The 25822-nt window shown below is 36.4% G+C and overlaps 1 protein-coding gene across 1 annotated transcript in view; it reads right to left on the reverse strand.

Moving 5' to 3' along the window:
* Positions 1–25822, reverse strand: part of KIF21A (kinesin family member 21A) — a 173867-nt gene that overhangs the window by 14874 nt on the left and 133171 nt on the right. The window contains exons 23-32 of the mRNA XM_012559622.1: positions 24332–24497; positions 23848–23868; positions 18866–18926; positions 18463–18517; positions 14761–14975; positions 12338–12445; positions 10945–11073; positions 8536–8574; positions 7821–7832; positions 751–887 (exon numbers count right to left, since the gene is read on the reverse strand). Coding sequence (XP_012415076.1) covers positions 751–887; positions 7821–7832; positions 8536–8574; positions 10945–11073; positions 12338–12445; positions 14761–14975; positions 18463–18517; positions 18866–18926; positions 23848–23868; positions 24332–24497 — 943 coding nt within the window. The remainder of the gene's footprint in view (positions 1–750; positions 888–7820; positions 7833–8535; positions 8575–10944; positions 11074–12337; positions 12446–14760; positions 14976–18462; positions 18518–18865; positions 18927–23847; positions 23869–24331; positions 24498–25822) is intronic.

A 25822-nucleotide genomic window follows, 5' to 3' on the forward strand; every position in this document is an offset into this window, starting at 1 on the left:
CTGCAATACTAAATTCAGGGCCTTGTATACAGCAGGTGCTCAGATACTGAAGGGAGATGTATTCTCTCAACATTCTATTCACATAACATGAACAAAGTTTTTACTTTCTTCCCAACTACGCAATGATTTTATAAAATATCAGATGTTGAGTAAGATTCTCTCTCAGATTCTTACCCGGTCTTAAAAAAGTTTTACATTTTTTTATAAATCCTGTTAAAAACTTAATCATTAAAAAAAAAAAAAGACAGACAGTCCCTGTTGGAGCAAGAGAAAAGTAGGGTGCAGAACTCAAATTCTCATAAAAAGACTAGACTTAATAATGGTTTGATTGAGACTGGAAGGACCCCGGAAGACATGGTCCCCAGACTCTCTGTTAGCCCAAAACTAAAACCATTCCCGAGGCCAACTCTTCAGACAAAGATTAGACTGGACTATGGGACATAAAATGATATCGTGAAGAGTGTGCTTCTTAGCTCAAGTAGATGCATGAGACTAAATGGGCAGCTCCGGTCCAGAGGTGAGATGAGAGGGTAGAGAGGGTCAGGAGCTGGTTGAATGGACATAGGAAATCCGAGGTGGAAAGGAGGAGTGTGCTGTCACAATATAGGGAGAGCAACTAGGGTCACACAGCAATATATGTATAAATTTTTGTAGGAGAGACTAACTTGAATTGTAAACTTTTACCTAAAGCACAACAATAATAAAAGAAAAAAAAACTGTCAAATGTTCACATTCTATGACTACTACCACCTTTCGATCCAGTGAAGAGGAGATCATCAGTAGAATCTATACAGAGTACAGCTTTTGTATGCCCTTCAGCTATGTGAATACACTGAAGTGGAGAAGCTCTGATCCCTTTTGAAGCAGGAAATGGGTTGATTATGCCCCTGTGGTGGGGGAAAAACAAGATTCATTTCAGTCACAGATTAATAGCTAAAATACAAACTAGTTTTATATTTCTTCCCTGATTTAAGAAATCTTAATATATACTTAGTAATAAAATCCAGACTGCTCCATTGTCTCTTTTTTTTATGCACAAGAACAGAAACAAGGTATGAAATAGAAATAGCAGTGCCAGGGTGCATCAACTAATTAGGTACCTGCTAGGAGCTACACTCCACAAAGAGCAAAGCACATGATATCTTCTGCATTGCTTGCTAAAAATTTTAACTCTCTAAGGCTTAATGATCCAGTAAAGAGGAGAAGAAACAGCTGCAAACATCCATTAATGATCAGAACATGGAATGTACAAAGTATGATTCTAGGAAAATTGGAAGTCATCAAAAAATAAATGGAACACATAATCATCGATATCCTAGGCATTAGTGAGCTGAAATGGACTGGTATTGGCCATTTTGAATAAGACAATCATATGGTCTACTATGTTGGGAATGACAAATTGAAAAGGAATGGAGTCACATTCATTGTGAAAAAGAACATTTCAAGATCTATTCTGAAGTACAACATTGTCAGTCATAGGATAATATCCATACATCTACAAGGAAGATCAGTTAATACAACTATTATTCAAATTTATGCACCAACCACTAAGGCCAAAGATGAAGAAATGGAAGATTTTTACCAACTTCTGCAGTCTGAAATTGATCAAACATGCAGTCAAGGTGCATTGATAATTACTGGAGACTGAAATGAGAAAGCTGGAAACAAACGAGGATTGATAGTTGGAAAATATGGCCTCGGTGATAGAAACGACACCAGAAATCGCATGACAGAATTTTGCAAGACCAGTGACTTCTTCATTGCAAATGCCTTTTTTCAACAACATAAACGGCGACTACACACGCAGACCTCATTGGAAAACACTCAGGTATCAAATCAACTACATCTGTGGAAAGAGATCATGGAAAAGCTCAATATCATCAGTCAGAATGAGACCAGGGGTCGACTGTGGAACAGACCATCAATTGCTCATATGCAAGTTCAAGTTCAAGTTGAAGAAAATTAGAACAAGTCCAAGAGAGCCAAAGTACAACCTTGAGTGTATCCCACCTGAATTTAGATACCATCTCAAGAGTAGATTTGATGCATTGAATATTAATGACTAATGACTGGACCAGTTGTGGAATGACGTCAAGGATATCATATATGAAGAAAGCAAGAGGTCATTAAAAAGACAGGAAAGAAAGAAAAGACCAAAATGGCTGTCAGAAAAGACTCTGAAACTTGCTCTTGAACATCGAGTAGCTAAAGCGAAAGGAAGAAATGATGAAGTCAAAAGAGCTGAACAGAAGATTTTAAAGGGTAGCTCGAGAAGACAAAGTAAAGTATTATAATGAAATATGCAAAGATCTGGAGATAGAAAACCAAAAGGGAAGAACATGCTAGGCATTTCTCAAGCTGGAAGAACTGAAGAAAAAATTCAAGACTCAAGTTGCAATGCTGAAGGATTCTACTGGGAAAAAGCATCCATCAAAAGCAGATGGAAAGAATACAGAGTCACTGTACCAAAAAGAATTGGTCGAGGTACAACCATTTCAGGAGGTAGCATATGATCAAGAACCAATGGTACTGAAGGAAGAGGTCCAAGCTGCACTGAAGGTGCTGGTGAAAAACAAGGCTCCAGGCATTGACCGTATACCAACTGAGATGTTTCAACAAATGGATGCAGCACTGAAGTGTTCAATCATCTATGCCAAGAATCTGAAAGCCAGCAACTGACTGGAAGAGATCCCTATTTGTGCCCATTCCAAAGAAAGACAATCCAACTGAATGCAGAAATTATCAAACAATATCATTAATATCACATACAAGTAAAATTTTGCTGAAAATCATTCAAAAGTGGTTGCAGCAATACATTAACAGGAAATTGCCAGAAATTCAAGCCAGATTCAGAAGAGGACATGGAACCAGGGATATCACTGCTGATGTCAGATGGATCACGGCTGAAAGCAGAGAATACCAGAAAGATGTTTACCTGTGTTTTACTGACTACGCGAAGGCATTCAGCTGTGTGGATAATAACAAATTATGGATAACATTGCTAAGAGTGGGAATTCCAGAACATTTAATTGTGCTCGTGAGGAATCTGTCCTTAGAACAAGAGGCAGTCATTCAAACAGAACAAGAGGATACTGCATGGTTTAAAGTCAGGAAAGGTGTGGCTCAGGGTTGTATCCTTTCATCATATTTACACAATCTATATGCTGAGCAAATAATCCAAGAAGCTGGACGATATAAAGAAGAACGTGGCATCAGGACTGGAGGAAGACTCATTAACAACCTGTGATATGCAGATGACACAATCTTGCTTGCTGAAAGTGAAGAGGACTTGAAGCACTCACTGATGATGATCAAAGACTACAGCCTTCAGTATGGATTACATGTCAACAAAGAAAACAAAAATCCTCACAACTGGACCAATAGGCAACATCATGATAAATGGAGAAAAGATTGAAGTTGTCAAGAATTTCATTTTACTTGAATCCACAATCAATGCCCACGGAAGCAGCAGTCAAGAAATCAAATGATGCACTGCATTGGGCAAATCTGCTGCAAAAGACCTCTTTAAAGTGTTAAAAAGCAAAGATGTCACATTAAGGACTAAGGTGCTCCTGATCCAATAAATGGTGTTTTCAATCACCTCATATGCATGTGAAGCTGGACTATGAATAAGGAAGATCAAAGAAGAATTGATAACCTTCGAATTATGCTTTTGGTGAAGAATACTGAATATACCATGGACTGCCAGAAAAAAGGAACAAATCTGTCTGGGAAGAAGTACAGCCAGAATGCTCATTAGAAGCAAGGATGGTGAGACTTTGTCTCATATACTTTGGACATGTTATCTGGAGGGAGCAGTCTCTAGAGAAGGACATCATGCTTGTGTTTCATCGTGTTGTACATAGGGTTGCTGTGAGTTGGAACTGACTTGATGGCACCTAATAACAACAACAATAAAGCTTAATGAAGCAATATTGGGAGCTGTTTGAGTATACTGGATTATGATAAGGAAGAAGTAGAAATGATGGATAACTGGAAGATGTGACTGTATGTCAAAAAATGAAATGCTGGATAAAGTATAACTCAAAATAATGAGAAAGCAATTTCAAACAAAAATTGAAAAATAGCAGTGACTGTATGGACAGAGATACTAAAGAAAGAATGGGCCCAAAAGATCAAAACCTCAAAGAATAAAATTCTATCAACCTCAAAGAAGATAAAAAAGAAAGATTTTTAAAAAAACATGAGGCTCTTAGGGAGCTTTCTCATAAGTTTAGTTTTTCTGAGGTTTCTCCTTTATGCCACTGGGCTGTGCACTATGAAAATACATAGATTATCAAAACATTGTCCCTTTCCTAAAGGAGTTTAAGTCAGGTCTGAATTGAAATAATTGTGTCAGTAAGACTAATGAAGTAAGACATGGTAGATATATCAACCATATGTACCTTTGTTCAGAGTACAGAGAAAAATTATGCTGAAATATTTCCATTATATAAGACAAATGGCATAATGTTTGGAAAATTACAGAAATAAAGCAAAAGTGTTTTGTTTCCATTTTCTTAATGAGAGAGAACAATCTTCAAGATGCAAAGGGCAGACATGACTAAGAAGAAATGTAAGCCCAAAGTTAGAGATAAAGTTAGAGCTAATGATAGAGCTTTATTAGACGAGTTCAAGTATTTCTGTAATAAAATAATTATTGGGTTTTGAAAGAATATGCCGTTGTGAAGGCAAACTCATTGTCAATACTCTAAGAAATCACAAATATCAATAAAGGAGGCAAAACACGTGGACACAATTTTCCAAAAAGTGAAAAAAAAAGAAAAAAGTGTATTTCAGAAATTACAGTTGAGTAAAACTTTATGTTGAGTCCTATAGATAAAAATACTAACAAATGATTATAAATACTTTTTTTTTGAAGTGCTCATCAACAAGATATAATATAAGCTCACCAACCTATTGTGGGAAGTTCTTTTTAAGGTTAACAGGTAGCAGATCAGAGGAAGAACATATGCTGGTTCCAATCAGCCCATAAATAAGCCTTTCAAACAATATCCTTGTGTGCAAGGTAGGTAAGCATGGAATTACTGTAGTAAGGTAGTTCTTTGGTGGCTGAAGAGTCAAACATAAAGAGTCAATGTCATTGTCAATCTAGAAGGAGCTCTTCAATGTCTAGTTAATCTATCCCTGGCCCTAAAGGAAAGTAAATCTATTCCTGCTTATTAAATTGATAGATTATAGAGCTGGATATTGTATTGTATTGCTTAGAAAAATGACTGAAACAAAATTAACTCCTTTCAAAGTACCTACTTAGCACTAACAAAAGACCTCTATAGAGTGTTAAAGAGCGAAGATGTCACTTTGAGGACTAAGGTGTGCCTGACCCAAGCAACAGTGTTTTCAATAGTCTCCTATGCATGTGAACGCTGGATAATGTGTAAGGAAGACTGAAGAAGAATTGATGCCTTTGAATTATGGTGTTGCTGAAGTATATTGAATATACCATGGACTGCCAGAAGAAGGAACAAATCCGTCTTAGAAGAAGTACAGCCAGAATGCTCATTAGAGGCAAGGATGACAAGACTTCACCTCACATACTTTGAACATATTATCAGGAGGGATCAGTCCCTGGTGAAAGACATCATGCTTGGTAAAGTAGAGGGTCAGAGAAAAAGAGGAAGACCCTCAATGAGACGGATTGACACAGTGGCTCCAACAATGGACTCAAGCGTAACAACTGTGAGAATGATGCAGGACCGGGCAATGTTTCCTTCTGTTGTACACAGGGTCACTACGAGTTGGAACCAACTCAACAGCACCTAGAACAACATTAACACTAAAATAGTCATCAGATAAAATGTAAACGTAAAATTTAAGCCAAAGATAGAACAAAATGCTCTAGGTAGGAAAGAGACTTAACTATAGCCTAGGTTTAAAAAGTTTTGCTTGTTAAATATAATAACGAACATCAACAATGACTCACTCAATAAAAGTAAATATTTTAGAAGGAAAGTAATAAGGCTAACTGTATTCTGGCTAGGCCACATTTGGAATGGGGTTCAGTTCTGGATGCCACATTATAAGAAGGACATAGAAAAATTAGAGCCTTTCCAAACAGAGTGGAAGCAGAATGAAGGGTCTGGAAACTATATTATATGAAGAACAGATGATGAAACTCGAACTGTTGAGTTAATAAAAGCGCATTCATTGGAGAGACGATACCGCGGTGATCTGAATACTTAAAGCACTGTCACAAAAAAGAGGTACTAGATTAATTATGGTGTAGCTCAAGAGCACTGATTAACTAATGAATAAAATTTAAAGGAGGTAAATTTAGGCTCAGGATTTAAGAAACTTATTCTTAAGGTCTAGTTATAATGATTTTAAAAAGTGAAAGGAGTTCCTCACTACTGGAAGTGATACCAGGAATTGTTATAGTTGAATATATAATTACAAAGTCCAGTGCTATTATTGCATATTTGTGTCAGTTTGAGAGTCCCGAAATTTATGCTCAGTAACTGGTTTGTATTCTAAGAATTTAACCAAATTAAAATTGAAATGGGAGCAAAACCTCCTCAAAAATCTGTCATTTTGAAATCTTGTAGACATAAGTTTCATAAATAAGAACCAAAGCCTTTATATTTACAAAAATTGCTTCAGATGTTGAAAAAGTATGACCTTAATGAACAGTTAATTGTTACTTGTTACGGACTGAATTACATCCCCCAAAAATATGTTTGTAAATCCTAACCTCTATACGTATGGTTATAATCCTATTTGGGAATGGGTTGTCTTTGTTATATTAATGAGACAGAATTAGTGTACAGTGTATCTTGACTCAATCTCTTTTAAGATATAAAAGAGATTATACAAGCGAGCAGAGCAGAGATGGGGGAAGAGAGATGCCAAGTAATAAGATCGCCCAGGATCAGAAGCTCAAAGAGACAAGGCTCTTCCTTCAGAGTCGGCACAGAGAAAGCCTCCCCTTAGAGCTGGGGCCCTGAATTCTAGCCTCCTAAACTGTGAGAAAACAAATTTCTGATTGTTAAAGTGACCCATTTGTGGTATTTCTGTTATAGCAGCAATAGATAAATAAGACATTACTGTTACACTTCTCAAACAGAATATATATATATGTGTATTTCAACAAGCTGATTATAAAGAAAAAATTCATGTTCACAGCCTAAGAGCCATTTTTGATGTGCATTTAGTGACACAAATCATCCTAAGAAAAAAAAGCTGAACACTCAGTTATACAATATTGTCTCCAAAGATTTCCTTCCTTCAGTTACCAGCCTTTAAGAACCTATTAAATGTACCCTCGATGATATAACACTTAGGACAATTATGTCAGCACATCAGAAGTTGTAATATTATAAAAGTATTCAGTAAACATTTGCTTCCAGTGACTTATGGCACATTATTTCCCAAAGAACAGGATGCTTCTTTTTTATTCTTAAATATTTTATTGCTGCTCATTATTCAGTCTTTTGAAAAAAAAAATCTCAAGTTTAACTATACTATTTTATTAATTGGATACTGAAAAATATTCTCAGATGTTCAGAATATGAGGGCTACTGTTTTATATAGATTACCTTACATCAAAGACAATGGAAACAAAATAGAAATTGGAAACACACCCTGTGGTATTACTTTCTCTATTAGAGTTAATCTATTAACATTCTGAAATATAAAAATCAACTTTAAAGTAGTTTAAGGTAAGGACAAATATAACAAATTTGTACAACAGACCTGATTTGAAGGGGAAAAAAAGCAACATTTATTTTTGTTGAATGTAAACCACTAAAGTCTTGTAATATTGTAAATGAAATTAATCTCCTCTCCCTCCCCTTGCCTACCTTCTGGAGGATCTGCTGATGATCAGCAAAATGGTCATAAGACAAGGAAAACAAGGGCAAAGAGAGAGAGAACAAAATGATAAATGAGGAAAGGACATGATAGAGAGAGAAAAAAAAAAAAGGTAAGAGTCCAAAAAAAAAAAACCATAACATGAAAAGGTGAAACATTGTTATTTTAAAAACAATATTCATCCATAAAAATTATTCATTATTTAAAAAGAAAAAAAAACTTTTATTTTCTATTCCTTTTTCTTTCCATTTTTGATATCATAATATTCTTTTTTTTTTTTTTCAGTATACCTTCTTCCCATCAAAAACCTATGGTAAACTTTTTATTTTAAACTGCTCGACTAACCACAAAACATTTTATCACCTCCCACACTCTGAGATATTGAAAATATTTAATCACTGAGGAGCAAATCTTGACATCAATATTCACCAAACTTAATTTCTTTCAAAGAAAATATTTAGATTACAGACAGAAAAAAAAAACGCACAACTTTAAACTATCATACAAAAAAGTTTGCCACTGCTCTGTCTAAAAGGCATGATTGCAAAAATATATTAAAATTAATATGTTTGAAAATATTAGTGCATTTACGTGGTTTGCAACAAGTAAGGCATGCAACAAAAATGAGACTGGCTTAGAATTTCTAGAAAGCATTTTAAAGCTTTAATCAAAGGCCAGAATGTAGGAAAGATAGAAAGAAAGTACCTGTGTACCTCCGACAGAGAGGAGTCACTTTCATCAGACCTACAGTGAAAGAGTTAGAATTACGAGGGGAAAGAATACAGAAGTCAACAGGTAAAGACACTGAGTTTGAAGTGAAAATTATCAGTATGAGTAACGTAGAAATATGGCAAACATTTCCTTTATAGAGCCCTGCTTTTCTATTTGCACTGGATATCAGCAATTTTAAAATGTAAATAAAACCAACCCGTTGCAGTCGGGTCGATTCCGACTCATAGTGACCCTATAGGACAGAGTAGAACTGCCCCATAGAGTTTCCAAGGGGCGCCTTTTGGTTAGCAGCCATGGCACTTAACCACTATGCCACCAGGGTTTCCAAAACGTAGATAAGTCAGGTAAAATATCTGATTCTTATGTTTCAACTAAGAAAGACTTGGGGGAAATTTTTTTCCATCTACTACTGATCTACAGAACCTAGCCTCACTTTTAAATTTAGGTCCCGGAAAATAACAATACCAAGTATATGAAGTACATCACTTCAGGGTTCTTTCTATTTAATATGACCATACTAGAAAAAATAACCTGTTTCCAAAACTACTAACACATTAGACTCATCTTTATATTTATCACTTTAGAGCTACACTCTAATGTGGAACCCTGGTTGCGTAGTGGTTAAGTACTACGGCTGCTAACCAAAAGGCTGGCAGTTCGAATCCACCAGACACTCCTTGGGGCAGTTCTACTCTGTCCTATAGGATCGCTATGAGTCGAAATTGACTCAACGGCAGTGGGTTTTTTTGGTTTTGGTGGAAGTCGAAAAAATATATTGTATGTTTACATGGAAAGTAAGTCACTCAAATTTAGTAATCTTTGGTTTGAACTTATGTCAAAAATACTGAGTTCCTCTGACTAAGGAAGCCTCAGCAATAGTCGGGGAACTTTAATGGGATTTAAAACATAATTGAGCCACTACTGTCAGACCTACCCTAAGGCTTCCAAGACTGGTTGTGAGTCTGGTTTTTATGAAAATGTATTTAACTTCTATAACAGGATTGGGTAGAATGAGGACAAAGTGAGCGCTGGCATGGAATCTGACCAGAAACAATGTGTGGGTTCTACTTCTTGCTGGTGAACAGTGTTGATCTCAAAAAGAAGCTCCAAAGAAAGTGATCCAAGAGGTAGGGGAGTTTCTGAAAGTGTAGAGTAGGTAGTCACTCTAAGTTTTCGCTTCTAAAGATGACAACAGAGTCAAATTATTGGTAACTCATAGAATTTTTTGGTAAAAAATATGAAACTATGACTAAATGGTCAATATTATCAAAAGAATGATGGAAAAATTTTATGACTGCGAATGCAAGGTAGACAGAATTGAGTAATTCTTCATAGAATTAATGTTCTGCTCTTTTCTCAATTCAATAAGAGATATAATTTAACCATGTGAAAGAGCTTTTTTTCAATACAACACAAACATATTTGCTTGTATAGATCAATTTAAAGGACATACCATCTACTAATTAAACTATGTTAAAATCTAATCAAGAATTAAAAAAGAAAACTTTCAAAATGGTGGTGTGTTTCTCTAAGTTTACAGAGCCATTCAGCAAGATCTAAATATGCTAGACAGATACTTAAACAGTATCCTACAAATTTCAGAGGCTGCTGACATACAGAGTGAAAAACCAATATAGAAAATAAACAATTGGGGCAAGAAGTGGGGATATCAGGTACATACACCCACAATGTTACAATTCAAAATCAAAGCAGACAATTCAAAGTTAATAAATACCTCATGGCAGTATTGTCAGTATTGAATTCTTGCAAGAGAGATTCTGGTCAATGTGGAAATATTTTTTCATTTCAAATTTAATAAAAATTGTATTTTCCATATCCCTCCAACCTTCCTTCCCCCACAATTTATTGCCCTTCCCACCCGCAAAGATGCTCTTTTATTCCAAGATCACAATTACTGAAGTTTTATGGTGGATATGTCTAGAATAGTCAACTGATTGATAACATGTTACACATATAACAATGGTCTTTGTAAACTGCTATATCCACAAAAGATAAAATAATTTGCATCTTTTCAATTTAGGCTATCTGGATTAGAGGTTTAGAATTCCAAGAAATTTAAACTTCAAGGAGTCTCAAAGATAGTTAAATTCTAATTTACATGCAAAAGAAAAGGCAAGACAAGTGATAAAAGTATAGGAATGTAAATCTACAACAGGGAATAATGTTCAGCAGGAAAATAATTTTCTCTAATTTTGGCTTTAAGGTTCATTTCCCATTGGAAAAGTATATAAAATACAGGAAGAGTTGACACGTCAGACTCCATCTCCCACACAAAGAGATGGTTAAGTAGCTTCTACAAACTGTACTGAAAGGCTCAGAATATTATATAAATAGTTGGGGCTGTTTTCCATAATGACTTACTTATCCTGCTGAACTGATGTGCTTCCCTGAGAAACAGTAAGACGATTAAAAACATTCAGTTCATTACGGGGCCGGCTTGGTGGGGAAGAAGGAGGTGAAAGACTAGCCTCTGAGGTTCCAGAATCTGAGCTATAAGACAAAAAGAACATTAAATAGGTTGTTTTAAATGGTTATGATTTGTTAGGAAGGTTATAAGAAACATGCTTTAAAAAAAAGAACAACAAAAATATAAATAAAGAGAGCAGAATTTAAAATTCTAAAATTTTAGAGTTAAGATCAAGTTGCTCATTTTACAAATGAGGAAACCGATCGAGATTTTGAGAGTGATTTGCCTATTCAATTGAATCATTCATTTATGTTTTTTAAAGTACTTATTTGCTCCAGTTCCCATCTCCCGATTATTCTTGAGATGTCTGACGCAGAATAAACAGGCAAACGATATCTTGAAACACAGGAGGCAAGGATAATTAGAAGGATAATTTCCAGGACATTCAAGTCAGCTAAACCAGTGGTCAAAGTACAGTGTGTCCCCTCGGCACAGGAGAGGGAAGCTATAAGATCATCCACTGGGGTAGAGAAAATGCACGAGGCCTTATTTTTATATTAGAGAAATTAGTTTTACTAACATTTAAATGCAGATCAGCACTGATACCCTCACTCAAGCTCAAGTCAGAGATTTACATTTCACCCGCTGCACAGTAGGTCACCTGAGGAATGAGTGGGTGTGTCGCTGGGTAGACGGGTGACAGTGAATCTGACCCATTAACCTATAAGTCGTTGGACTGCAATTTATAAGGACTCAGTTAAGTGGATCATCAGATTATATCATGCAGTGTTAAATAAACTAATCCTCATAGAACACAAAAATGGCTTTTAAAAGATTGCTGCGAGAAACAAAACTTAAGAGAACAGCAAGAAAATCGCACAGCCTTATGACTAATGGCTAATATGACTTATGACTAATATAGTAGCTTTTTGTCAGCCACTTTAAGGAGGCAAAGTCAAAGTCAATTTTATCAGATGACAGTCAAATTAATTTCAAAATATTCTAGAAGACTATTTAAAATATAGATTTAATTTGTTACCTTTAACAAGCCTCACCTCAAATATAAATTATTGACTATTTCGATGAATATGCATATATTTAAAAATAAATAAGCATGCATGATCAAAACCAAATGCTCAGATATTTTTACAGGTATGTGAATATGACCAAGAAAGTCAGAAGACCACCTAGTCAAGCCAACTGCTGACTTGATTGTCTTGATTAGTCAAAGCAGTCATAACCACAGAGCCAGCCGAAATCTAGAAAATAATTCACTATTATACTTTGGTATCAAAGTGCAGCAGAGATTTTACTCAGTCTAACAGGTAAAAAGCATTAGTAACTTACTGTTTTTGTTCCTTGGTCTTTGATTTTTCTGCTCTCTCATATGCCCTTCTCCTTGTTATAGGCGAAGGCTCTGTTATTTTTTTTTCTGACAGAGATGGCTGTCTGGAACTAAAACAAAAAGATTTTTTAATTGTCTAATTTTAAATTTGTACATATAAGTTTGTTTGATAGTTTTCTAACCTAAAATTTTTAACAGATTTCTAACTGGAACTTCAGAAAGATTATTACATGGGACCATAATATAAAACTATGATTAAGAAAATATTACATGAATTATCTTTAGTTGATGGAAATTTGACAGTTATATATTAATTGTTAAGTTATCAACCTTATTAAATATGTGAAAAACTATTATATTCGGATGTAAACATCAATGCTAAACTATAATATTTTATTTTAAACAGAAATGCTTGATTAAAATTGCTTCAAATTTGAAACAAAAAAATTGTCCTTACGGTTTTTCAAGAACAAAAATATAAGAATATCAGAACATAAAAAACAATGAAGTTTAATGAATTAATATTTATACAATCACAAAAAGCAATGACATGCACAATTATTTTACCCACATAGTATTTAATTCTTAATTAGTAGTTTTATAAATTTTAGTAATAAAATTTTTATTTAGTAATTATAAACTTTAAATATTGACTAGTTCCTATATAATTAAAAGCTTTAGACTATGATTTTTGTGTATGATGGTAATGAACTTAATTGAAAAGATATCTCTTTGCTATCCTTGGCTAATAATATTAATAAGAAAAAAAATTAATTAGAAAGCCAGATTCCAGAATGGGCTTACATGATTCCTATTTAAAAGTGAAAACTAAATATAGTTAAACTTTGTGTGCTGGGTTTTTCTAAACAGAGGAAATCACATTTTAGAATTTCTGTATCATTTAAATCAAAAGGGTCACTTGAGTAAATTGTTTTACTTTATGCAATAAAAGCAAGGCACTGAAGGCTTATAAGAGTCACTGTATCAAACATGTGACCAACCTTAAATTTGTAACGAATTACACATGCATCTGAATTTATGAAAATTTAAAAAAAAACATATGAAGAAAGAGTCTAAAATATATAATTTTCTATAGTCTGTCATATAGGATATATTTTAAAAATGAAAAAAGGCAAAACAAAAGTATTACCTGAATCTGGATTCCAGGCCATAGATTTAGTCTTGGGGTTCCAAAAGTCTCTAGTCATCTGACAGACTAAATGCTGAACACATGCGGGTTCCTAAAATCTATCCTAATTTCCGTATCACTAACTTCACCAAAAGCATTTCTTACTATGCTCGTCTTATCACAAAAGCACTGAAGCCATAAGCTATACTGGTTAGCAACTTCCAACAGTAAATTCAATAGTTAATTACATAGGCCACTTCAAGCACATGCAAGAAAGGTCTGTCATTAAAATTAATTTATCAACTAAAGGTAGCAGATGAAATTACTGAATAGAAGACAACAGAAATATCTTCATAAAATTAAGAGTTATTTTAAAATTGAGTTAAAAGATATTCAAGTGGGGAAAGTGTGTTATTTCTTTATTATTTGCAGAGTCATATAGTGTATGCCCCTTTGGGGGCAATATTCCTCACTGCAGTGATGTAGTCATTCCTTAAGTCATTTGCTAGATCATATGTGAGGGTTAGTTTGAAAAATGTCATTAAAAATCTTTATCAGTGAATGATGATCTAATTTGAACATAAATACCAATACACACGCACACGCCCTCTACACACCACACACATTGGCTTGTGTAGCAAATCTTTGTCCGCAAGATAATAATGAGAAAAATTCTAAGATTTACTTTGAATGGAATGTTTTTGTTCAGATTATCATAGATGGGAGAAAGAATACTCCCTCCTTCAAATCTTTAATAATACCAATAAAAACAATGTGTGCCTGCCCTCATCCCAGACATGCAATGTGCTTCAAGGTAAAGAATTAAGGAAGCTCAGAATTTCTTACATTTGTAATGATACCTCTCTTTTACTTTAAAAGGGTCAGCAAAGTTTTACCATCCTGATCAGACTCTCAGAATTAGGACTTAGGTAATTTAGAGAAAATTTAAGTCTTTAAGGCTTCTATTTATATGTAATGGTTCTTTAGGTACAACTTTAGAGTAATCTAGTTTAGATGTCTCTAAATAAATTTTCTGTCTGCAACTCATAACTCAGCCCTCATAAAAATTATAACCCTTAAGAATAATCCTAGAATTTGGATAAGACAAGTAATTCAAAAAAGAACATCTCATCTTAAATGATTCTGAATGTCCCCAAAATCAGGGAAGACAACACCTAACAGAAATTACTTTGAAAACCAAAGATCTTATTTACATAGTTTAAAAAGAAAATAGCGACATGCATATTTTTTAAAAAGCCAAAAGAAAAGAAGTTAGTGTAGCTGGGCCAGACTTACATGCTGCCTATCTTAGAAGGTAAGCCAGATGGGGGTGGGATCTCTTTTTCCCTAGCAGAAGTATCACTTGTCTCTGTATTCATTCCAATTTCTTGCCCTTCTGCAACAGGTGTAAGAGGGCCAGGTAAGGAGGCCCCTCCTGCACTAGTGTCTGAAGCTAGTTCACTGCTATCTGCGTACAGCAATTCCATTTGAGTGGTGGTTCTCCTTCGGGCCTAGTCAAAGAATGAAAGGAAAAGCAATCAGGGACAAGCTTTCACACAGAAGGTCATCAGGGAACAGAGACTTAACATTAGTTTCAAATAGGTAAAAACATTTAGTGTGTCTTTTCCAAGCAGGTGTGTCAAACATAGCATGTGACAAGCCAGAGTTATGCCAGATTAAAACCTTTAGAGGACATAATAACAGCCAACATTTTTATCTTATTTACTCTGCGCCAAGTATTGTTACAAATACTTTGTTATATTAGCATTTAGGTAGATACTACTATCTCCATTCACAAATGAGGAAAGTGAGGCACAGAGAAGCTAAGTAACCTCCCTGAGGTCACACAGCTAGTAAGTGGCAAAACCAGATTCAAAGCCAGGCAATATGTCTCCAATGTTCCTGTGCTATCCATGCCACTCACGGTCAGCCCTCTCGATGTGTGATTAAAAAAAGGAAAGAAAGAAATCGTATCAAAAAATAATTGCTGAGAAGCTCAACTAAATTGTTTTGTTTTTTCCATGTTTAAATGCTTTTTGTAATAGACAATTTTTTAGAACAGTTTTATGTTTACAGAAAAATTGTGTGGAAAGTATAGAGCCCCTAAATACCCCTTTCCCCTACACACCCCATCTCCTCACTCCTCCAAGCTTTCTTTTGATTACTGTTAGCATGCTGTTTCTTTCTCCATCCCTTTACTTTTAATCTATCTGTCTTTATATTTTAAATGGGTTTCTTTAAGAAAAACATAGTTAGATTAGATATATATTCTTTTCTTTATATCAGGTTCTAAATTTTTTTCTCAATTTTTGTGACCCTGCTCCCTGATGCCTTTCTGTGTTTAATCTGCCTGCTGGATAATTCAACACCAGCCAGTACTGGTTTTTGGCAGTACAGTGAGGAAAGTGAAGGTTATTTTCCTAGGATCGATAACTCACTATAAGCATTCCTTTCCTTAATCTTAACAAGCAAAGGACTGCACTGTTATTGCTCAGAGTTGATGTTATCTGCTAAGGTATTAACAGATTATCAACATATTCACCAGATTATAAACCTCTAGAGGGCAGGGACCCTGTTTTATTCAACTTTATATCCCTTGCACTTAACACACAGCACTGGTACAAACCTATTTAAAATACATACTCAACTTCATTTTCTCAAAGAGTGAAAAAAATGATATGAGATCCTTTCAGACATCTTCGTAGTTCAAAAGGAGTAGTAGGTAGCACTTCAGAAAACTTTTGGAAAGAGAATGCCTTGCCACCGTTTTTTACACTGTAAATTCTCTCCACTGCCTTGGGCCGAGGGCAGAGAGGAATAGATTACTTGGAAATTCCTAACTTCAGTGGTTCTTCAAGGGCTAGTACTTGACATCTCCTTTCTACAGGGTCTGAAAAATGAAAGTTAACCTTAAGAGACTATTTCTCTCCTCTGCCTAGGACTAGATCCTAAGCTTACTAGAATATTTTCTTTGAATTTGGGTAGCCTCTGCTTAGTCACTTAGGATAATAAAGTACAAGCTACATGTTGCCAAACCAGTAGTTCAAAGACCATACACAAGAGCCTGGAAATACTTTTTGTTTGGCTTGCCCAGTGTTTTAAAGATCAGGAAATTCTACATAAAAATCCCTATTTCTGGCTTCTCTTGAAAAACTAGAATATCTGGTAGCCTTAGACCCGTATTCCCACATGCTAAAAATGAGCAAGAGTTAAGTGGTGACTATTTGCTTTAAATGGGGCGTGTGCTCTACAGTTAACCACACTTACCCTCTCATTATTTTACATTCAGCCAAATTACTCATTTTCATGACGTGGCTAACCACTGTGGGCTTTAAATCCATCCCGTCCTTTTGTACAGTATTGTTCTTTCAGGTCCTGATTCTATCCACTTATTCAACAAATATTTACTAAGCACTGTGAGAATGCTTTGTTTTCCAATATCTTAAGATCATTAGTAAATTCATGTACTATCAAATGTTACCACCCTCAATCTGAAATGTCGTATGTATCTTACATTTAATAGTAGTATCATTTATATATTTTTTTAAAACCTACAAATATGCATTATAGCCTCTCAAGTTTTTAACATAACACAATGACTAGGGGTTGGCATATTATTCAAACCACCTCAAGATGCTAGTTAAAATAAACAAGAGACACTTAAGAATATAGCAGAATGCTAAAATTTCAAAATCTCCCACCAATCTAAATGACTTACAGTGTATATCATTACAGGATCTATCATTTAATTAACCAACAGCTTAAAAAACAGCCTCCACTGTGGGGACCATGGTCTCGGGGAACATCTAGCTCAACTGGCATGACACAGCTTATAAAGACAGTGCTCTACATTCTATCTTGGTGAGTACTGTCGGGTCTTAAAAGCCTGTGAGCGGCCATCTAAGATACTCCACCGGTCTCATCCCTTCGGGAGCAAGGGAGAATGAAGAGAACAGGATACAAGGAAAAGATTAGTCCGAAGGACTAACTGTCCACAGCTACCAAGGCCTCCACCGGACTGAGTCCAGTACAGCTAGATGGTGCCCGGCTACCACCACTGACTGCTCTGACCAGGATCACAACAGAGGGCTCTGGACAGAGCTGGAGAAGGATGTAGAACATAATTCTAACTCACAAAAAAAAAGACCAGATTTACTGGCCTAAAGGAGACTGGAGAAACCCTGAGAGTATGGCCCCCAGACACCCTTTTAGCTCAGTGGTGAAGTTATCTCCGAGGTTCACCGTTCAGCCTGGGAGTAGACAGCCCCGTAAAACCAAATAAGACTAACGAGGTACAGGAGTCCAGTGACAAGGGCCAGAAGGCAGAACGGGACAAGGAAGCTGGTGATAGGGAACCCAAGGTTGAGTAAGGATATTGCTGATGTGTTGTGAGATTGTTAACCATTGTCATAGGGCAACATTTGTAGTAACTGTTAAATGAGAAACTATTTTGTTCTGTAAGCCTTTATCTTAAGTGAGAATAACAGCACAACTGGAAGAGCGTAATCAATGTCACTGAACTGTGCATGTAGAAATTATTGTAATGGTGCATCTTTGGCTATGTGTATTATCACCAAAATAAAAAGGTTGAGAATTTAGAGGGTTAATATGTTGTGGGGTTGTTAACCACTGTCATAAAACAGTATGTGTACTACTCTTTCATGAGAAAGTATTTGTTCTGTAAGCCTTCACCTGAAATACAATAAAAAAAAAAAAAAAAACAGCCTCCATAATCATATCTTATCCCATAGAAAAAGTGCAAGGAGACAGTGAAGCCCAAGTTCCACCAAGGAGAAAATTTTCTATTTAATTATTTTTCAGTTACCACTGAAAGGGTAATATGATAAAGAACTAAGTTTCTTACACATGGGAGAATTTTTGTACAAGTTATGTCTATTTGCCAATCTATTAACAGTGGAGCCTGAGGCCTTTGTGTTTATGTGATAAGAAATTACAGTGGGAAAAAAATGTTTATCTGGCATTTTTAATTGTCCTTACCTTGTTCTTAGGTTTCACTTCGCCACAAAGCTTCATAAGGTCTGAAGACAGCATGCTATATGTAAATAAATAATTAACCGCAAGATTAAAAGGGAACTTGTTATAGAAAACTGTACGTCCTCTATGTTTACAACTATGAAATATATAAAATCAAATTATTTTCTTAATTAAAAAATAATGCATTTTTCCTTCCTTGAATTTTCATTTTATTTTATTCTAAAATACTTGATATCAATGAACATGACTTAGTTTGGTTTCCATATTTGTTTCTAGTGCTATCCACTTAGCCATAAATTTCAAAGTTATTCCTACTTTACAATAATTTCTTTAAGTGCCAAGATAAAGGTATTAAAAAAATTATAGAAACAAGTCAAATTGATTAAGTTTCTAAAGGCTCTCTTACCTTCCTTCTGATCCTGGGCTGTTTAAAGGTACATCTTCATCAGTACTATCCTCTAGATTTTCTAAAAAATGCCCAAAATGTAAGTATCATCCACATGTCACAGTTAGAATAGTGGCTGCAATCTCTATGCAGTAAAAAACATCAGTCTACAGTCTCAGTATGGGCACTCTGATTTTAGTAACCAAGTGGAAATAAAACTGTAGAAAAACATTTCTAAGAAACTCCTTTGCATATATGTCCTAAGATGAGGAAAAATATATTTAAAGTAGGAAAACCCTAAGTTTGAATGGTAAAACACAGAAGAACAGCATTCTTAGGGTGGGAATGTGATCATATATTTATCACTGTATATAGAATTATTTTTTTTCAGAGTCATATATTGTCACATGCCATCCAAACACAAGAAAATCCACTTAGTAAGATAATACAAGATTAAAGTAAATGTTACATGAGCTCCCTTTCAATGCCCACGTCAACTGTGAATACTATGTAAGTGTAAACATACTTGTTATACTTTAGCAGTTATGCCAACTTACTTAAATGGAAAAATGCCTTCAAGTAGTGTCAGTGGGTGTGTGCAAGTATTCAAAAGTCACATACATCAGCATGCAACTCATTCACAAATACACAGAAGATGAAAACAATAGTTTGCGTGCAACAGTTCTAAAATACAAATAAACCACTGCTATTTCAGAACAATTCTAGCAGACTAGTAACAAAAGAAAAAAGCGAACATACACAACTAGGAGGAAGTCAGTCAATAAAACAGCCACAGAAAGTGAACTATTTAAAATGTCAGAGAATCTCTAATGTAGGCACAAGTTTTCAAAATATACACATTTTATTATAAAATCATTCTACAAAACTGAACACAATATTACAAATAACAAGTTATGTTAATGAAAAATATATATATAATTCATCCCCCTTTTAACTTTTAATTTTGTCTCATACAGTTGCATTGTGTACCCGAGTCAACCAATTCCTTTCTCTCCACTGGTGCTCACTTGCTTCCTAGTAAGCTTTGATGGAAATTCAGTAATACTTGACAGTATTACCTAAAATGGAGATCCATTTAGGACCCACACAAAGGGAGTTACTTTCTAAAGTGAAGACAACGGTGGTCTTGAAGGCAGTGTGAACCTCAAAGCTCTCTATTAGAGGGAGGCTCAAGGACTTGCTTCACAGACAGGATAATCAAGTGCTGAGGTGACTGAGGAGCCCTGTTGGCATAGTAGTTAAGTGCTACGGCTGCTAACCAAAAGACAGGCAGTTTGACTCCACCAGCCGCTCCTTGGAAACCCTATGGGGCTGTTCTACCCTGTCCTATAGGGTTGCTATGAGTTGGAATTGACAGCAACCAGGTTTGGTTTTTTAAGGTGACTGAATGAATAGGAAGACAGAAGAAGAATTGATGCCTTTGAATTATGGTGTTGGTGAAGAATATTGAATATACCATGGACTGCCAGAAGAACGAAAAAATCTGTCTTAAGAAGTATGATTACAATGCTCCTTAGAAGCAAGAATGGCGAGACTTTGTCTCAGGTACTTTGGACATGTTATCAGGAGGGACGAGTCCCTGGAGAAGGACACCATGTTTGCTAAAGTAGAGGGTCATCAAACAAGAGGAAGACTTTTAAGGAGATGGATTGACATAGTGGCTGAAACATTGGGCTCAAACACAGCAACGATTGTGAGGATGGCGCAAGACTGGACAGTGTTTTGTTCTGTTGTACGTAGGGTACTATGAGTTCGAACCGACTTGATGGCACCTAACAACAACAACAACAAGGTGACTGAATTAGCTGATAATAGAGAAAACGAGGTTGTAAAGAAATGGTAAACCTACTATACATTTCCCTGTGTACAAAAATGGACTAAGATTTGCTAGTATTTTTCTTGGAAGGAGTGATGAAACAAGATAGTATTTGAACATTATGTGAATGCTTAATAAAAACCACTTTGTTTAGAGATAATTACGGCTAGTCTTAGAATCACTGTGAGTTGGAACCGACTTGACTGCACCTAACAACCATATGGCTAGTCCTAACCAATCTGGCCAGCGCATAGAGGCCCCCCAACCAGATAGTAACTGAATCAGATGCCACTGGTTTTGGTCTGAAGCACTATGGTATCTGGCAAGTAGGACATGCCATCACCTCAGTGTTGTACTTTCAGCTCTGAGAACGTAACTCTAGCCCTAAGGCCAGGTTTTTCCCTTATCACAACAGCATTAGAGATAAGGGCATATTTAAAACCCCCAAATGCCCTAAAGTTCATACATATGAGTGTAAAGTTTCAGTCTTAACTTCACCAGAAGTTAAGCAAAACGGTTACAAAAAGAAGTTTGGGATAGTGAGCACAAGACAGTTAACATAGCAGCCCTGAGACTGTTTTCCTTAGAAAGAACTGTTTGCAAGGTTGGTCTTTGGCTGGTGTCTGGGAACTTGTCTCTCAGAATGTCCCCATCCATAGATAACTGATAAGGGTGGCTCACTGCCTAGACTGTGTAAACAACACAGCTTATGCTTTCTTTCTGGGAGTCTGTGTGCTAGGTGTTGTGCACCTATGTGACCAGTCCCGATAGGATGCCTATGTGACCAGTTCCCAGTAAAAACCTTGGGCACTGAGTCTCTAATAAGCTTCCCTGTGCATAAACATCATACACATGTTGCTGCATTTTCATTCCCTGTGTGACTTCTCATGGAGGGAGAGAGTAGAAGACTGGAATCCTCAAGACTCCGCTTGTGTCTTGTTCCCTTATGAACTGGCTGTGGACTCATACTACATGGGTCACATCAGCTGTATGGAGTTAACCATTCTATGCCTCTGACCCTTCTTCAGCTATAGATAATTGAAAATTGTTTGCCATGAGTCTATGAGGCTTCTCCCACTTGTAAAAAGAGTAATAATGTTCATCAAATTAGCAGTTTAATATTTTTCTGCACAAAAGGACACCAAAGAGGCATTAAATTTTTCTCCAAGCTAAAAGAGGTTACGGATTTACATAAGAATTTACTTATCCCTGAGGGACCAAATTGCTGGGCTGGGGGCTGTAGGGACCATGGTCTCGGGGAACATCCAGCTCAGCTGGCATAACGTAGTTTATAAACAAAATGTTCTACATTCTACTTTGGTGAGTAGCGTCTGGGGTCTTAAAAGCCATCTAAGATACTCCACTGGTCTCACTCCTTCAGGAACAAGGGAGAATGAAGAAAACTAAAGATACAAGGGAAAGATTAGTCCAAAGGACTAATGGACCACATCTACCACGGCCTCCACCAGACTGAGTCCAGTACAACTAGATGGTGCCCGGCTACCACCACTGACTGCTCTGACAGAGATCACAATAGAGGGTCCCGGACAGAGGTGGAGAAAAATGTAGAACAAAATTCTAACTCCCAAAAAAAAGACCAGAATTACTGGTCTGACAGAGACTGGAGAAACCCCAAGACTATGGCCCCCAGCCACCCTTTTAGCTCAGTAATGAAGTCACTCCATTCACCGTTCAGCCAAAGATTAGACAGCCTCATAAAAAAAACGAGACTAATGGGGCACAACACTCCAGGGACAAGGACTAGAAGGCAGGAGGGACAGGAAAGCTGGTAATAGGGAACCCAACGTTGAGAAGGGAGAGTGTTGACATGATGTGGTGTTGTTAACCAATGTCATAAAACAATATGTGTACTGTTTAATGAGGAACTAGTTTGTTCTGTAAACCTTCATCTAAAGTATAATTAAAAAAAAAATACAACCCACCACCCTTAAAAAAAAAAATGAAGAAGAAGAATTTACTTGTTACTATAATGTAAGCCACAAATAATAAAAAAGAGGAGGAGGAGGGAAAGGAGAAGAGAAAGAAGAATGCTCGGTAACACATGAAATGGTAAAAATGCTGGTTGTAATGTAGGTTTTTCCCATTGAAATTATATTCTTCATGCCCAGTACTTGAGCAGTCTAATTAGGTTCTTTAATGTAACCAATCCCAGTTCTTCTACCTGTCCCTGTTATAGCTTGAACACCTCAAAGGTAGTAGCCTTTCCATACCTGTATTATGCAGTTGATCTCAAGAAAGTGCTATTTTGAGATTAACATGCAGTGTAAACATCTAAAAAATTAAATAGATCATATATTTTATTTGCATAACAAAGGGAATTACACTTTTGACAGCTGTGTGATTAGAAAACAAATTTAAGGTCAGATTTAACAATAATTTTATTTAAATAAAAACTGCTCCAAAATTGTCATTCAGACAAAACCCACGCAATAAAATTTCCCCAATACTTCTTCATGTGTATAATCACTAAGAGCAGGCAGAGATAGTATCAACGGTTGGGTACAGTTCATGGGAATGTTGTAGAAGCAGGAGAGAAAGATTAAAAACCTCTGTACTTGATGATCTCCAAAGCTCCTTCTAACTTTAAAATATTATGCTATGATTATAAATATTGTTTCGACATGTTTAGGAAAAAAATCCTTTGGATACTTTTCTTCAATTTACAATATTTAAACATGTATGCCTAATTTTACAAAAATCAAGAATAGATGAGAATCTAGCAAATATATACCAAAGACACTAAATTGGTTTTAAAAAAAAAGTTATTTATGAGGTTAAAACAATAGATGCAAGTTAATATATTTAAAAATTAAAAAGGAATATATATTCCATTTTTTTACTGTAAGAAGGAAAAAGAACTTAGACGGCTTATGAAACTGGAGCCCCAACTAGAGCTCAACTAATAAAACTGGCAACTAACTAAAGCATACTTCTTTAAACATCTAAGAATTTTTAAATGAGGAATATTTAATAAAGACAAAGGACTTAATATGTTTGTGGTCATGGACACATTTCAATAAAGATCATGCAAAAAACAGCTGGCTACCAATAAAAATTTTTAAAATAAGATATACCACAATTAGTGTACATAAACAATTAGTAAATCATGCAGCTGTGGGGTACACAGAAAGCTAAACATACTTACCTAATGGTACGCTATCTAGATCTGTGTAAATAATAGCAAAAAGGAAACAAAAAGCAATACTCCAATCAAAACAGATCCAAGGTCCAGAATTCCCACATAAAACAAGATTATGTATCATTTATAAGATATTTAGAATAGATGCCATAGCAAACACTGATTTTAAGGCAGTTAAATATGCAGAGTAAAGTAATGAAACTTGGTTAATAATTTAAAATAACCAATTCAGAAGCTTGGCTGGTTTTCTGCAGCCATAAAAATTTAATTGCTTAAGTAAGCTTTTTTAAGTTGGTGATCATTTTTTGGAAGAACAATAATTACTTCCCCCAAAATTTACACATGCAAATTAAAGAAGGAATAATTATTAGAAGTATAAGTAAATATAGCATCTATTCAGTCAAGTTATATGGGAAAGAAGTATAGGATAGCATGCTCAAAGAGCTAAGCTACCATGCAATATATTTAACTAAAATGTAGGTCAAATTACCTTGTAAAGCATGGCCTAGTAAAGCATCTAGCTCAGGATTTAATTCTGCTTTCTCTTTCAACATATGGAATAAGAGCTGGTTTTGTGTAGCACTAGTTATTTCAATTTGTTTAAGGCGACCTTCAAGTACTTTAATTTGAGCCTCTTTCTGGGCAGCCTGAAGACCCTGTAACAACCCCCCCCCAAAAAAAAAAAAAAAAAAGTGGGTCATACAAAACAGAATCAACCACACAAGATCTGTATCAAATAGCAAATGCATACGATACATGGACTTTGACATCAGATAGACCTGGGTTCAAATGCCAGCTCCTCTACTTACTAGCTTGGTGACCTTGGGCAAGTTACCTTATGTTCCTGATTCTCAGTTTCTCACTTGTAAAATGATATCAATAATACTTACTTCCAAGGGGGGGCCAAGATGGCAGAGTACTCAGATGCTTCTGGTGGACCCTCTTACAACAAACACCCAAAAAAACAAGTGAAATTGATCATGTATGGCAATCTGGGAGTCCTGAACACCAACGGCAGACTTGAGGAACCACACTGAGTGGCAAGGGGAGGAAGAGATGGTATGGAATCAGCGAGGAGTTGCCAGTCCTGAGCTGGCGACAGCCTGAGCCCTTCAGGCCTGATCAGCTCGGGGGTGGGGGTGAGGCAGGCAAGCAACGGTTGGAAAACCTCTCTCCCATTTACCTCCCCGTTCCCTGCTCTGCACTGGGTCCCAGACCAGCTTCAGCAATTGCCGAGTCCCTTGGGCCGGAAGTATGATCCGTCAGACGCCCAGAGCCATTCTCCCTGCCTTGGACAGTGAACAAATTAACAAACAGGGGTAAAAATAAACTGCCAGCTCACCTAAGCCACAGCTCCTTTGCCTAGGCACAGGCATAAGGGATCCACAGACTTTGAGTGCCTTTCCCCCTGCATAGATTTGTGTGGGCCCATTTCAACACCGTAGGCCCTCGTTACCGCAGTACAACAGGGTATATATCAGAAGTCTAACTTCAACTGTTTCAGCTGTGAAGTGGCAGGTTCTTGACATTTGACACTGCTCTGCCCATTAAGCAGGGTCTTGGCCTATCCACTTTAGGGACCTGTGGACTGGTGGCTCCACCCACGTCACCTAGCCACCTGCGATAGGGGCCCATGAATAAGAGGTGCCCCCCCCAGTCCTTACAGCAAACAGCATTAGGTGCTCATAGTCCGGCTGCAAAACCCACCCACCTACGTGCTCTAGGGAACAGGTACACGCCTTCCTCCTGGACACTCGGGGGTGGCCATCAGCCCCCTGACTTGCTCAGAGTGTGTCCCCCTGCTCCAGCCAGATGCCTGTGCCTACACCAATCACCCATGCCTGTCTAGGACTGTAAGTAAAAAGCCTACACTGCACACTTAGTGGCTATCTGCCTGGGCACCTGAACTGAATCCATACAGGAGGAGTGGGCGGACTCCTGAGCTCACATACCTAGTAACAGATCTAATCACCTGGTGACA

The sequence above is a fragment of the Trichechus manatus genome, unplaced genomic scaffold (genome assembly GCF_000243295.1).
Source record: "Trichechus manatus latirostris isolate Lorelei unplaced genomic scaffold, TriManLat1.0 scaffold00285, whole genome shotgun sequence".
Lineage (NCBI taxonomy): Eukaryota > Metazoa > Chordata > Mammalia > Sirenia > Trichechidae > Trichechus > Trichechus manatus.